Source organism: Lycium barbarum, chromosome 8, assembly GCF_019175385.1.
Source record: "Lycium barbarum isolate Lr01 chromosome 8, ASM1917538v2, whole genome shotgun sequence".
NCBI lineage: Eukaryota > Viridiplantae > Streptophyta > Magnoliopsida > Solanales > Solanaceae > Lycium > Lycium barbarum.
The window spans coordinates 3451020-3465328 of record NC_083344.1 but is presented as its reverse complement, the minus strand read 5'-3'; the positions used below and the strand labels follow the sequence as shown (position 1 = coordinate 3465328).

General features: G+C 33.5%; 1 protein-coding gene across 2 annotated transcripts; it reads left to right on the top strand.

The window, feature by feature from the left end:
* Positions 1 to 5114: 5114 nt before the first annotated feature.
* LOC132605718 (BRCA1-associated RING domain protein 1) lies at positions 5115 to 13562 on the top strand. Of its 2 annotated transcripts, none has more exons than XM_060318913.1 (13): positions 5115 to 5267; positions 6924 to 6977; positions 7112 to 7182; positions 7923 to 8018; positions 8117 to 8421; positions 8848 to 9165; positions 9925 to 10025; positions 10633 to 10819; positions 10904 to 11013; positions 11191 to 11281; positions 11990 to 12155; positions 12668 to 12786; positions 12893 to 13562. In XM_060318913.1, exons 1-13 carry the CDS (start codon positions 5176 to 5178, stop codon positions 13238 to 13240), a joined length of 2058 nt encoding a protein of 685 aa, XP_060174896.1. In that variant the 5' UTR covers positions 5115 to 5175; the 3' UTR covers positions 13241 to 13562. The 2 variants fall into 2 exon arrangements, with proteins under 2 accessions (XP_060174896.1, XP_060174895.1); XM_060318912.1 differs by having other exon boundaries at positions 8117 to 8433.
* Positions 13563 to 14309: the final 747 nt, after the last annotated feature.

Genomic DNA, 14309 nt, shown 5'->3' with positions numbered 1-14309 from the left:
CTTAGAATTTTCAATAATAAAGTTAACAAAGTTGATGAATTACATTTGTAGTTTAATTCTCTCCTTTGAGGTCATTGACACTATTGTTCGATTTTTAACGCTTTCATTTTTTGGTATGATTCTGCCTTTTGTTTTTTTTAAGAAAAATATTTCCTCTGGTGTACATGTATAGTGTCGCACGAATATTTTCTTTTTCTCTTCATTTTATTTTATTATTTATAGGAATGATGAGAGGAACTAATGGAGGAAATAACATTTTTTTTAATTTCTTGAATTTGCAGAAGCATGAGAATTTTGCAAAAGAAATTAAGAAGGAAAACTCAAAATTTGATTAGTGTGGAGAGGAGAGTAAGGTAAAGTGGAGATTTATTTTTATTTTTTATAAGTTTGATATTTTGATAAAGAGAAAAAGGCGCATGCCTTTTTGAATATATATTTTTCAGTGTGTTTATGAAGACACAAGAGTACCAGAATTAGAATAAAATTCAAGGAATGTGTATAATAGAATAAAATTCAAGGAATGTGTATAACATTGACAATATTTTGAAAAGAAGACTTGACGCTATTTTCTTAATGGTCTTAAGAAGTTTGTTGTGCATAATACAAGTGAGATTGATTGATATTTGTAATAATTTTAATTAGAATTAATAGTTAAAATGACCGTCACATATTTGTTCCTCAAGGATGCCACCATTGAGTAACTACAAAAGTAATGCCTTAATCCATATTTGATTTTCTGTCTTAATCATTTTTTCCTTATAATTTATTTTAAGATTTTTTTATATATAACTACTTATATATTTTTATTTTTTGTTATGTTTTTCGTATTTATGATAATTTAATCTCTTACGTGTCTACTAAATTTACAGAAGACCATTTCATAAATTTGTTGAAGGTTTATAATGTACGCTGCAAAGTGGAAGAATTCATATCTGGGACAAATTCTACAATCAGAGAACATATAGAAGATAAAAAAAAATGATTAAAGAGTAATATTTTTATATCATTCATTATCTTTCAATTTAAAATGAAATATCCTCAACATTTATAGTTTTTACTAGAATTTGCCTTTTATTACTTTTAAAGTATTAACTTTAAGTTGAGGTATTCTAAACATTTCTAATTTTTACAACAATATGTCATTTATTATTTTTAATATTCAAATATTGGAGAACGATATTTCGCAAGTTCAATAAGGTTATTCATGACCGCGCTAAGCGCGGACATATTTACTGGTGTTTGTATGTAACAATCAATCATCTCCTGCTTAGTAGCACCTTCACCTCCAGGTTTATCAATGACGATAAGCCAATGTTCATAATCACACCCCGGAAATAGCGGAGCCATCTCAATAGGTATCCAGTCTCAGTAGTTCGACCCGAAATTCAAGGGCGAGTATGAGGACCGGCTAGCTTTGCATAGAATGGAGACTTGGCCCGGATGGAATTGTATTGCATACGACCTGTCAGTTAGCTTTGCATGTGATAGTGTCGATTCGACCCGAATTTGGGGACTCGCCTCAGAATGAATGGGGATTCGAGTGACGGCGGAAGATTGCCGAAAGGACGGCGGCGAGAGATATGGTGGTCAGCGGGAAGGGAGTGGCAGAGCAGGCCATTGTTGCAACTTTTGTAGTGAGCATTGTGGTGGGAGAAAGAGGATAAGGGGAGGGTATATGGGTAAGTGTCAAATATTTAGACTGTATTTACGGTACGTAGGTATAGTTTTTAAAAATTTATGAAATAAAATAATTGTATTTATTAAAGTAACTTCTGGTATACCTCTTTCACGCGATTTCAAATGATACAAACTGATAGCCATTTGATACCATACTTGCTCGATATCCGATAGAACTGAGTTGTGATACATGCCTAGTATAACTCTTTCACTGATACAATTAATACCCACATGATACAACTCTTTCGCTTATACGACGAATAGTATTCTCCTAAAATCTAATAAACAAAGTATGTTAAAACAGAATAAAAAATGCTCACTTTTAGTGAATTTAAGGGACCAAAATTGTTTAGAAGTATATTTAAGAGACAACTTTGAACTTACCTTAAACATAAAAAGGGCAAGCTAGGTCAAGACCTGCTTAAATGGATCATATTCCATTCGTCTGGTCGAGAAGGGAGGAGAATTGAATTTTGCCTTTTTATTATATTTATGTTATATTATGAAAAAGTCCTATCTCATCATGATCGATAATGTTCTAGCGTAGTGCCTGCCTTACTTAGCAAACTAAAGCTAGCATACTAAGGAAGTTTACTTTCTCATTTTGAAAGAAGAAGGCAAATGCATTTTTTCTCGATTACACGATCTAGCCAGTAAGCTAGCAAACCCCCTTACTCACCTCAACATCTATTTTAAAAAAAAAATCTCTCTCTCTTTTTCATTTTATAGTGTAATAAGGTAAGTATCGAGCTCTCGATCCAGAACTATTGCTTGAAGAGTCAACTGAGTTCAGAAAGTCATGTTAAGATGTTGGGGTATTTTTTAAAAAAACAAAAACTTTAAACCTAAAATTCTTCTACAGTGAAAGTTGAGAAAATTGTAAAAAATGATCCTTATGTTTGAGATAGGTTTAAGATAGTTCTTAAATATACTTCTGAGCATTTTTGGTCCTTTAAATTTAGCGAAAACGTGAATATTTTTAGTCTTGACCAAATATTTTACGAATTTTGACAATTAAATTTAACGACAACTGCAAATGTTTTATTTGTGTTGAAATACTATTAAAGTCCTGTTAAATCTCAAAAATTACAAAACCAAAAACTATATTAGGCACCTCAAAAATAGTAGACACTGCAACTATACCTCCAAATAAGTTCCCGTTAGATCTAGCAATTAGAGTTTGCATTTGATGGAGACTTACCAGTATTACTTTGCTAACTTAAGTACATCTTCACACTTACTCCAAACTTAAGTGACCATTTCTGTAATTTTCCCATGGCAATTTGCAGGATTGTCCTTCACTGGTGGTGGTCTTTAATTTTTATCCCTCAAAATGATGGTCTTTAAATTTTGCCCTTCATGCAGAAATTCTGTCTTGCATGGTCAGATTTGCAAAATTTTGGGCTGTGATTTTTTTTTTTTTAAACTGAGTTGGAGTTCGAACCCACAACCTCGGGTATTAGGCGAAGGACAAAAATTAAAGACCACCAATTTGAAGGGAAAATATTAAAGACCATCCCAAATGAAGGACAATCACCACAAAAAAAAAAAAATATTCCCATTCAAAGATATATTAATTGGGCCAGGTTAAAACAGCCCATACAAAAAATGCAGGAGTCAAATTACTGAGTACCACAGAGAAGTTGTTGCAAAATATATTGTCTCCTTAAAATACAAGCATTTTTTTGCGCGGATTGCCCTTCTTTTGGGGTGGTCTTTAAATTTTGCCCCTCATATTTGTAGTTTTTAAATTATGCCCCTCATATTGCTGGTCTTTAATTTTTGCCCTTCGCATTGCAACCTTGAGCGTTGACGCAAAAATCATAAGGTTTTGGGTTCGAACCCCCGCTCAAGCATAAATTAAAAAAAAAATTGCAAGGCAAGGTCTAGCTCGCGTGTATGCCGGACCCGACATACACTTGTTGAGGAATTACCAAAGTTATGCCGGACCCGGCATACTCATGCCTTGTGGGCAGACTTGGCATAAGTATGTCGAGTCCAGCATAACTTTGGTAATTCCTTAACAAGTTTATGCTGGTGGGGGCAAACTTTTAGTTAAGTCTTAACTAAAAGTCTTTTCCTAGTTATGCCTTATGGGGCAGACTTTTAGTTAAAGCACAACTAAAAGTATGCCTCATAAGTATGCCGAGTCTGGCACTTTGGTAATTCCTTCACAGGTGTACGCCGGTGGGGGCATAGCGAAATTTAAACTCTGCCTTGCGATTTTTTTTTAAATTTTGACTGTGTGGGGGTTCGAACCTGGAACCCATGGGTTTTAGCTGAAGGGCGAAATTCAAAGATTTCAAATATGAGGGACAAAATTTAAAGGCCACCCCAAAAGAAGGGCAATTCGCATAAGTTGAAACTTTGAATACTTTATCTTAATTTAAATGTTTTTTGTGTGTAATTGGCTTACGAAATGGATTGCTTGTACTTTCTTTTGAATATTTTTACATGTGTAAGGTGTTTAGTACATAAAAATTGAGACATTTCTTAAGTAGAGGAAGTCATAATTCTTCGCGATATGAGTATATTTAAGTCGAATCAGACAAATTATGGTACCGATTTACCATACCGAACTGAACTTTAAGATACTGAACCATACCGAATTAATTTGGTACAGTAATGGTATATTATTTTTAGAAATCAAAAACCTAAATTACCGTACTGAAGTTTCAAATATCGTACCACGACCGCCCCTATACTGAAGAACGAAGCGACCAGAAGCGCTCACTGTGGTAACATAAAGGACTAGAATTCCTCAGGAAAAAAAAATTAGAAACTAGTTTAAACTTACTGTTAGGATCGGGAGTCCGGAATTAGACAAAGCAGCCAATTAAAGACAACAACAAAGATAATATGAGACAAAGATTTAATGTGGTTCGGTCAAATTGACCTACATCCACAATCAAAAGAGGAGAAAAATTACTAACACCAACGGATACAAAAGAGAGTACAAAATTAGAGTAATTAAATACTCTAATATCCAAAAACCCCAAGAGAATAACCTCACAAGATCACTCCAATAAAGAATTCCACAAGTGTTTCCTAACACAACTCTCTATAGAAGAACACAAACTCAACTAAGTTCTTCTCAAATTAGCCTCCTTTTATAGGGGCCAAACTTGGATGTAAGTTGTGGAAAAAGAAAATGAGAAATGATAAAAAATTCATCATCCACATAAAGCAAACTTTGGCTCCGAGCGTAATATTTCACTCGAGAATATTTAAAATAAGGCCATGTTACACATATCTCAAACTTAAGTGACCATTTCTGTAAGTTTTCTCATTCAAAGATTATATTAATTTGGCCAGGCTAAAACAGGCCATACAAAAAAAAGCGGGAGTCAAAGTACTGAATATGATAGAGAGCGCGAAAGTTCAAACTTTATACCGCCAAATGTCCGTAGCTTATTATATATACATAATAATACTAAATTATATTTCACCATTCTATTTTCTCTCAAATTTTCGTCTCTGTAAAAAATTGTTGAAAGAATGGCAGTGGAGACTCAAAATATTGCTCGGTTTCTAAATCCATTGGCTTTCCATATACAGAAATTGGGTCTTGAACTTAAATGCCCTCTTTGGTATTTTCTCTTTTCTCTCTAAATTCAATGCATAACTTTTTTTTTCTTTCTTTTTTTCATTTGGGTCGTTTATTTTATTTTTTCTGTTAGAGACTCGTTAAAAAAAAAAAAAAATTGTTAAGAGACTCGTAAACCAAACCCCACTTGTGGAATTATACTGGCTATGTTGTTGTTGGTGTTAGAGATTCGTAAGAAAAATATGTTAAGAGACTCATAAACCGGACCCCATTTGTGGAATTATACTGGTTATGTTGTTGTTGGTGTTAGAGATTCGTAAGAAAAATCTATTAAGAGACTCGTAAACCAGACCCCATTTGTGGAATTATACTAGCTAGAGATTCGTAAAGGGAAGGTAACACTCTATTTATGACTATTTGGAGAAAATATTTACCCTTAAAATGGCCCATATTTTTAATATTACCCAAAATGACCCTTTTATAGATTAAAGTGTATAATGTTGTAGAACCTTTAGTTTTCAAGAACTAATTTACCTATAAGATGAAATTTTCTGGAATAAAATGGACTCAACTGTAATTTTTTTTTTTGAAGAAAATGGATCCAACTGTAAAAGTATACACTTCTATTTCTTAAAAATTGAATACAATGGACCCAATAAAGGGAAAATAACACCCTATGTCTATTTGGAGAAAATATTTACTCGAAATGGCCCATATTTTAATATTATCTGAAATGACCTTTTTATACATTATTATACATTTTTATGCAGGTTTATATATTATTTATGGTAAGTGTATAATGTTGTATATCATGTGTACAAACACAGTTGGAAAACAAAAGTTGGCTATGCGGATGTAAATTAAAAATATGGCTAACTTTCAAGAATGGCAGGAGTACCTTTTATTCCATTTGTGTCATTTTAATTGTTTTTTAGAGATTCGTAGAAATTTTTATGAAAAGAAATGGACCAAACTGTAAAAGATAGTAATTTTTTGTATTGAATAAAATGGACCAATGGAGGAAATGAATGTAAATTGTTTCATATGGGTTATTTTTTTTTCTTGTTGAAGATTTATAGAACCTTTAGTTTTAAAGAACTGATTTGCCTAAAAGATGAAATTGTTATGGAATAAAATGGATACAACTGTAAAAGTTAATTATTAAATTGAATAAAATGGACCAATAGAGGAAATGAATGTAGATTGTTGTATTTGGGTCATTTTCTTTTTGTTGAACCTTTAGTTTTAAAGAACTAATGTACCTAAAAGATGAATTTTTTATGGAATAAAGTGGACCCAACTGTAAAAATTGAACTCTTTTTATTGATAAAATGGACATAATAGAGGAAATGAAGTAGTTTGTTTCATTTGGGTCATTTTCTTTTTGTTGAACCTTTAGTTTTAAAGAACTAATTTATTTAAAACATGAAATTTTTATGGAATGAAATGTACCCAACTGTATAAGATTTAACATTTGTTATTGAGTAAAATGGACCAATAGAGGAAATGGATGTAGATTGTTTTATTTGGGTAGTTTTCTTTTAATTTGCCTAAAACATGAAATTTTAATGGAATAAAATGGACCCAACTATAATTTTTTTTTTTATTGAATAAAATGGACCCAATAGAGGATTTGATTCATTGATGGATATTTTTCTTTTGTTTACTGATATGGGGTTTTTTTCTTCTGATTTTACAGCTTAAACTTGCTGACAAAACCTACATTGCTTCCTTGTGACCATATTTTCTGCAAGTAAGTTGTCATTTTTGGGCTTCTTGGAATTGAATTTTCTGTGTGGTATTTCATATTTGCTTGAAATTTGGGTTCAATTTTTTTTTTTTTTTTTTGATTGCCTAAAGATTTTAAATTTAATGGTTTTGGTGCAGCTTTTGTGTTCCAAGATCAACCCAAGTTCAATGTGAATGCCCTGTATGCAAACATCAATATGTTGATCAAGGTATTGTTATATGGTTTTGTAACATTGTTTTTGTTGCCCATTTTATGTTTTCAAGTTCTGCTGTAAGATACTCATTATAAAGAAGAATTACTCCCTCAATGTTGTTACTCATGTAAACTGTTGCAGACCAAACATAAATTTATGACAAAATGTTTCTGTTGTAATTGCTTAAGTTTTAGGATGTGTTTGGTATGAAGTAAAATGTTTTTTCTCAAAAATATTTTCTCGAAAAATAAGTGTTTTTCTTACTTATTTTATGGTGTTTGGTAAGTAAGCAGAAAATACTGTTTCAAAAGCATTAATATAAATTCTAGTCAAATGCTATAGAGATGGGGTAGGGGGTAGGAGCGTGGGGGCAGTGGATGTGGGGGCTATGGGTGGTTGGGGTGGAATTGGATGTGTTTGATGATAGAGAGGAATGAATTTCAACTTATGGAGCTTGTTTTCCCAACTTCTGTTAGGGAAGTCATTTTCCTCATTTTAGGGAACTAATTTTCCTAGAGAATATTTTCCAACAATTTTCACTCACCAAACATAGGAAAATGGGAAAATAGTTTCTGGAACATGTTTTCCTCCATACCAAACACAACCTTAGATGAGGTGTTCAACACAAAGAAAGCTGTATAAATTTAAAATGCTATGTATTTTTCTTGAATGAATCATGATTTTAGCACGTGAAGAGATAAGTTCTTTCTGTGAAGGAAATGATTTAATGTTTTGGGTTTGTTGCGATGGTGCAGAAATAAGGGCAGTGCCTCATATGGAGAGCATGATAGCCATATTCAGAAGCTTAGATGCTACTTTCAATGCTAAAGTCTTTCAGTTGCAATCTCCCGGTAATCTATCTCAATACATCAACATTTTTTTTTTGTTTTTTTATTGCTAATTAAGTACAGTACTACTCACACACAAAATAATTGGCTTAATGCACCAGATGCTGGAAGATCACTAGAGCAGTCTCCCGTTTCTGTTAACGCTGATGACAAATCAAGAAATGAGCGATCTGTCAAAGCCATAGTAAGCAGCAATGATCCAAACAAGGAAATTAATAGGCACAATGGACATGGAATGCCTTGGAATGTTGTGAATCATTTGAGTCACTTTCCTTCTTCTGACATGAAGGCAGACTTTAAAAGTGCAGAGGAAATAGATTTGAATCAATTGCAACAGCAGTCACCCGGCAGCTCTCATTCATCCGATAACAACAAAGAGATAGTTAAAGAGATCAGTGAACTGAGAGTAAGAAATACTGTAAGTTTCATAAATGTCTGTAATTTTGTATTGTAGAGATGATATCTTTTTACCTTTACTCATCGTTGTGTTTCATCCTTTCCAAATGGAATATTAAGTGCCTTCTAACTATAGTTTCTTTTTATTCTTGGGGTTGCTGAATATTTGCCTGAGGTTAGACTTAAATTAGAAAGGGCTTCCTGTAAAAAAGATGCACATCCTTCCTATAAAAGTTCTTAAACATATAGATATAGTAAACAGTTTCTCCAAATAGCTAGATATATTTTTGCTTGGATAAATCCAGGGAAGTAGAGTAGCTAGTTATATATGATATTACGGTGAAACATTATGGAAATGAATGCCTAAGGATTAGCACAACAAAATTAAGTTTCTTTATCAATTCTTATTGAATTAAACGAGCCTGTTTGTTTTCAGGATATAAAAAGTCATACTGCAAAGAGGCCTGTAGAAGGTAGCTCAGATGCGGTTCCATTTCTGAAAAAAGAAGATAGCTCAGATGTGGTTGAAGAAAGGGATGTGAAGAGGCAAAAGAAACTAAACTATGGATTGCCAGAGATGGCCTTGCAGAGTTATGATCATAATCACCAAAGAGAAATTATTGCTGACTCCGACCGCAACTTGATATGTAAATGGAGTGAATCTTCTGTTGTTGCTCATCCAAAAGAAGTTTCAGATCAACATCTTTTGGAAGGAAGTGTTTGTGCTTTCTGCCACAAATCTAAGATAACAGAGGTCAGATATCTGCTTTATACTATTCTAAAGGACAAACTGAAAATAGAATTTGCAAGCGTCTTGACAATATTTGGTTGAAGTTGAAAGAAAAAGAGTATTTGAAGTTGAAAAAGAATATCTGAAAGTTGGTTATATGAATATCCCTTGGGAAAAAAAGCTGAAGTTTTGTGAGCAAAAACTATTACTCCTGCTATCCCAATTTATGTGGCACTTTTCGGATTTCAAGAGTCAAACTTCTTAATTTTGACCATGAATTTAGACATAGAATATTTGAATTTTTCGACATAAAATTTACATATTTGGAAAGTATGTAAAAAATACTGTTAGTCACAAATGATTAGCAATTTAAAATATTTAAAAAGCATATGAAAAATTGCGGTAAAAAAATTTGCCACATAAACTTGGACGGAGGGAGTATTTCATTTGAAAAACTTTGAACATTTCACTAGTATTTCAAATGTTGAGGTTCAGTGTTTACAAGTAATGATGACCAAACCATTATTTGCAAATACTGAACATTAGTATTTGCAGAAATATTGAAACATTATTTATTTCCCAACATCAAATTTAATTTTTATTGAAACATGTTTATGCTCTTGATATAATCATTTCATGTCATCTTCTACTGCTATCATTCAGTAAATTTTCCATTCATATCCCCTAATATAATTGTCTTCCATTTATATACGTGGAAGTCATATTTGGGTACCATACTAATTCTGAGAATTTAACTTGTCTGCATCTGATTAATACCTGCAGGGAACTGGACCAATGCTGCACTATGCAAATGGAAGGGAGGTGGTGGGAGATGCTACTTCACTTTCAAAAGCCTTACCTGTGCATATGAAATGTATTGACTGGTATGCAGTTGACAATTTAGCTTTGATATTCCATTATCAGTAATGTTTATGGCACTGCAGCTCATAAAGAAAGCTCTAATTATGTGAGTAGATAGCGTTCTAATGGTTTGATTTCAGAACCATTCTTGAATTTCATCCTTTTTATAGAATGGTACTAGCCTTATTGATGGTTATCCATATTGAACGGGGGGTTTTATCCTTGCCAGCTTGCAACTGTTCAGTTAGAACCTAGAACTATATTGCCCTCTGTTAGTAATGATTGAACATCATTCTCTTTTGCTTATGGAGCTAGTTCTTTTAAATGAAAGTATAATTCAAGTACTCCAAAGTTTCGGATTAAGCTTCCTAGGAACCACCTAGGTTACATCTGAAGGTTGTTTCTTTTACGCATATATCTATCAGTATACTAGATGTATTTTTAGTATTCACCTGAGATACATCCTGCAAATTTCTTCCATAGTTACTTAGTTCTCCCCTAATTGTATTGCCTTCCAAAATTTAAAACTAGCCAGATTTCCATTAAATATTTGGATTTCTACAGTATTTAGTGCTCTAGACTACTCTCTTTTGCTTACAGGTCCGATTTCATGTTTAATTTCATTTGTAGGGCACCTCAAGTATATTATGATGGAGAGATCATAAAAAATTTGGAGGCTGAATTGGCAAGAGCTTCAAAACTCAAGTGTAGTGGCTGTGGCCTAAAGGGTGCAGCACTTGGCTGCCTCGTAAAGTCTTGCCGGAGAAGTTATCATTTGCCCTGTGCATATGAAATTCAGGATTGCCGTTGGGATTGTGTACGTAAAGAGTTTTATCAAATTGAGCTCTATAACGATTGTTTTTTTCTTGCTCTCCGTCAAAGTCTACATCTTTAATTGCAGGACAACTTTGTAATGTTGTGCCCGAGTCATAAATCTGTTAAATTTCCAAGTGAAAAGTCAAAGTCTAAGAAGCGTGCCAGTGTTGAAGCATGTCCAGAACCGGCTCCCATGTAAGAATATTCAATATTGATTTTTATCACCTAAACATCATCTTGGATCATTTTAAGATTTCTGATTAAAATAACGTAGAAGACAGTTCCCTCCATGTCTCGGGCTCCTTTGTTTAAAGCTTATAAGATAAACACATGATTTTCATTATTTAAATATAATGTTAAATGTGCATGCAGAACATCTGAGCGATTGAATTTTTGGGCAACATCGTCAAATGGACCCAAAGAATGGGTTCTATGTGGATCTGCTCTATCATCAGAAGAGAAGGTTGGTCTCCTTCCTACTGTAAGAATGTTTTGTGCTTAGTTTCTTTCATATGCATGCAAAGTACAATGCATATATTTTATCAGAGGCAGAGGGATTTGAACTTTTTGAGTTTTAGGATAGCTACATCAGGTGCTAGTAATTGAGTTCTGAATTTAGTTTTTCTACATATTTAGTGAATTTTCTTAATACAAATACATAGTTTGAACTGAAGCTACTGGGTTCCGCCGAACTTGTACGTCTGCTTCTAGCTCCGCCCTGTATTTTATGACAGTTTGGTCAGTTATCTGAATATGGATCAGATTACAATTATAATGATTAATGACATTTTATGAGCCATTATTACCATTAGCAAGTTACCATGCAAAATCAACTTGTCTATGATAGCTCTGTCATTACTATATATAAGCAAACAACTTTATTTTGATTATTACCAAATGCTGTTGACTTGATTTCTGTCAATTTAGCTTATTCTTCAGTCTTCTGTTAACTTTCACCCCTTCCATTTGCTGAATTAGCTAATTATCTATTTATTTCTTGCAATTTGGCTTTGTTATTTGTCCTTCCATCTGGGAGTTATACCTGTGGTGGAGTAAACTAATCCAATAAGTTTAGCTCTTTCAGTTTGGGAACTTGTTGGCTGAAAAACAAGATTAGAGTAGTCTACACAACAATATTGATTATCCTAACTGTTCTTTGATCTTATTTCAGTATATGTTGGTCAAGTTTGCTAATATGTGCGGTGCAACTGTATGCAAGTCTTGGAACCCAAGTGTCACTCATGTCATTGCAGCAACAGATGAAAAGGGTGCATGCACCAGAACACTGAAGGTTCTCATGGCAATTTTGAGTGGAAAATGGATCCTAACAATTGATTGTAAGCTCTTTCTTCTTTTCGTCCTACATGGTTAAGTAGCTTTTTAGTTCATTTGATTCTCCATTGTGGGAGAGGCATGTTGAATGGTCACAGAAGCACGATATGCAATAAAGTAAAACCAAGTGACACAAAATAAACGATGAAATAAATAAATTTAGCGCGACAACACAAAAACAGCAGTGTCTGGTATTTAGAGACTGAAGACTGCAAGAGGAAATGGGACTTTTTATGCATGTTCCAGATATTCATAAGAATGCCAAGTTACTGAAATGGTGCTCTACAGCATGAGCAGCATTAAATATGCCGTGTAGTTTCGGAATACAGTAATTCACATGGTTAGCAAGACGAATAATAAACTTAAGTAATTCTTACATTCTATTAGGGGAAGAACATGTCTTTATCGATGAATCATCCAACATGAACAGAGACAAGACCAAAAAAAAAAAAAAATTTCCAACAATGGACAACTAGCACAATTTTCATGATGCTAATACAACTTTGCGTATTTGCAGGGATAAAAGCCTCCATTCAAGAAAATTGTCATGTGAATGAAGAACCTTATGAAGTTAGCCTGGACAATCATGGCTGTTTTGGGGGTCCCAAAGCTGGTAGACTTAGAGCTTCATCAAGTGTAAGCATTTTTTTTTTTTAACCCTTCTGGGACAAGAAATGCATTTATAATGCTGCTTGTGAACATGCTTTAGGCTGAAACTATTTTGCCTGATTTTCTTATGCAGGCACCTAAGCTCTTTGATGGTATCAAGTTTTATCTGAGTGGAGATTACGTCCCAGCTTACAAAGATGACCTGTTAGATCTAATTGAAAAGGCCGGAGGTTCCATTATTCACACTAAGGAACAGTTGATATGCCAGACCGGTGCTACGCAAGCAACTAACTCAGCTTGTCTAGTTGTTTATAACAGCGATCCTCCACGCAGTTGTGCATTTGGGGAAGAAAGCAACATTTTGCTGCAACGAAAAGCTAAGGCTGAAGAGCTGGCTAAACAAATCAGTTGTCAGGTCATTATTCAACATACATGGATTCTGGAGTCTATTGCTACGTGTAAATTGGTGCCTTTCTGCTGATCAACGGATTACTGAAAGGTTTACTGATATATTAGGAATGATCCTGCTACTTAACTTTATTCATTTGATAGATGAGGCTGTTATATTGAATAGTGACACATCAAAAGTCCAGGATTTTACTTCCTAGAGCTTTTGTGCTTTAAAGTACCAAAACCAAAAGAGTAAAAAGTTATTTGATTGTAAGGTATAAACTTGTTTAGCTTGTGATGAGTTTAGAGAGTAACATTGTCAATGAGGATTCATGTAGTTGACTTAAACTTGTTATGGATTGAAGCGTAGTTGTTGAGTTGTAACCTTCTGTACCTGGAAATTTATTTTTCTTCTTCGGTTGTGGACTCATCTTGCAAGCGCATACTCTTGCAACCAGGAGAAAAGTTGAAAAACTTCAAGACAAGAAAATGCATAGTAGTAGTTGAAATAAGACTATGAGACGGATTGGTATTGTCCAAATCCAACACTTACTTTCTAGTTTTCTTGTACATTTCCATCAGAGATGAAAGCAGAAGATTGTATAAGGAAATTGCCAATTCCCAAGCTTAAGGTATGCAGTTTGGCAGTTCCGAAGTTTTTCATGTATTCTGGTTCATGATCACAGAAAAAACTCTAGTTTTACAATAACGATGCTTCAGTTCCAGACAGGTTGGAGCTAGCTATATGAATTCTTATTGATCACGTTACATCATATAAATTCATTTCATGTCAATATTATGCAGATACAAACAAGTATTAAACAAATAACAAGTATTTCAGTCAAGTTTTACTTGCAATATTTATCAGAAAGAGTAGAATGGGGAAATTTGAGAAGGAGAGAGATTAGGTGTGTTTAGTATGAAGGAAAATCTTTTCTAGAAAATATTTTCCAGATATTTTTTGTTTGCTTATCCTTTTCTCCAAGAGTTCATTTCAAATAGTTTCTAAAGATTATTGGAAAATGAAATAAAGTTTCTTTTGGAAAACATGTTTTCAGAAAATTTCACGAGTATAGCTGTACAGGTATCAAATAATTCTTACCACCAAAGCTTAAACAGATGGGAAAAATATCATCTCACGAGTAATATTGTTTGCCTCT

Bases quoted from the DNA above. Each gene is read 5' to 3' on its own strand.
- LOC132605718 (XM_060318912.1), top strand. From the start codon at position 5,176: ATGGCAGTGGAGACTCAAAATATTGCTCGGTTTCTAAATCCATTGGCT. The intron at 5,268-6,923 runs GTATTTTCTCTT...CTGATTTTACAG, and splicing joins GAACTTAAATGCCCTCTTTG to CTTAAACTTGCTGACAAAAC. The intron at 9,166-9,924 runs GTCAGATATCTG...TAATACCTGCAG, and splicing joins ACAAATCTAAGATAACAGAG to GGAACTGGACCAATGCTGCA.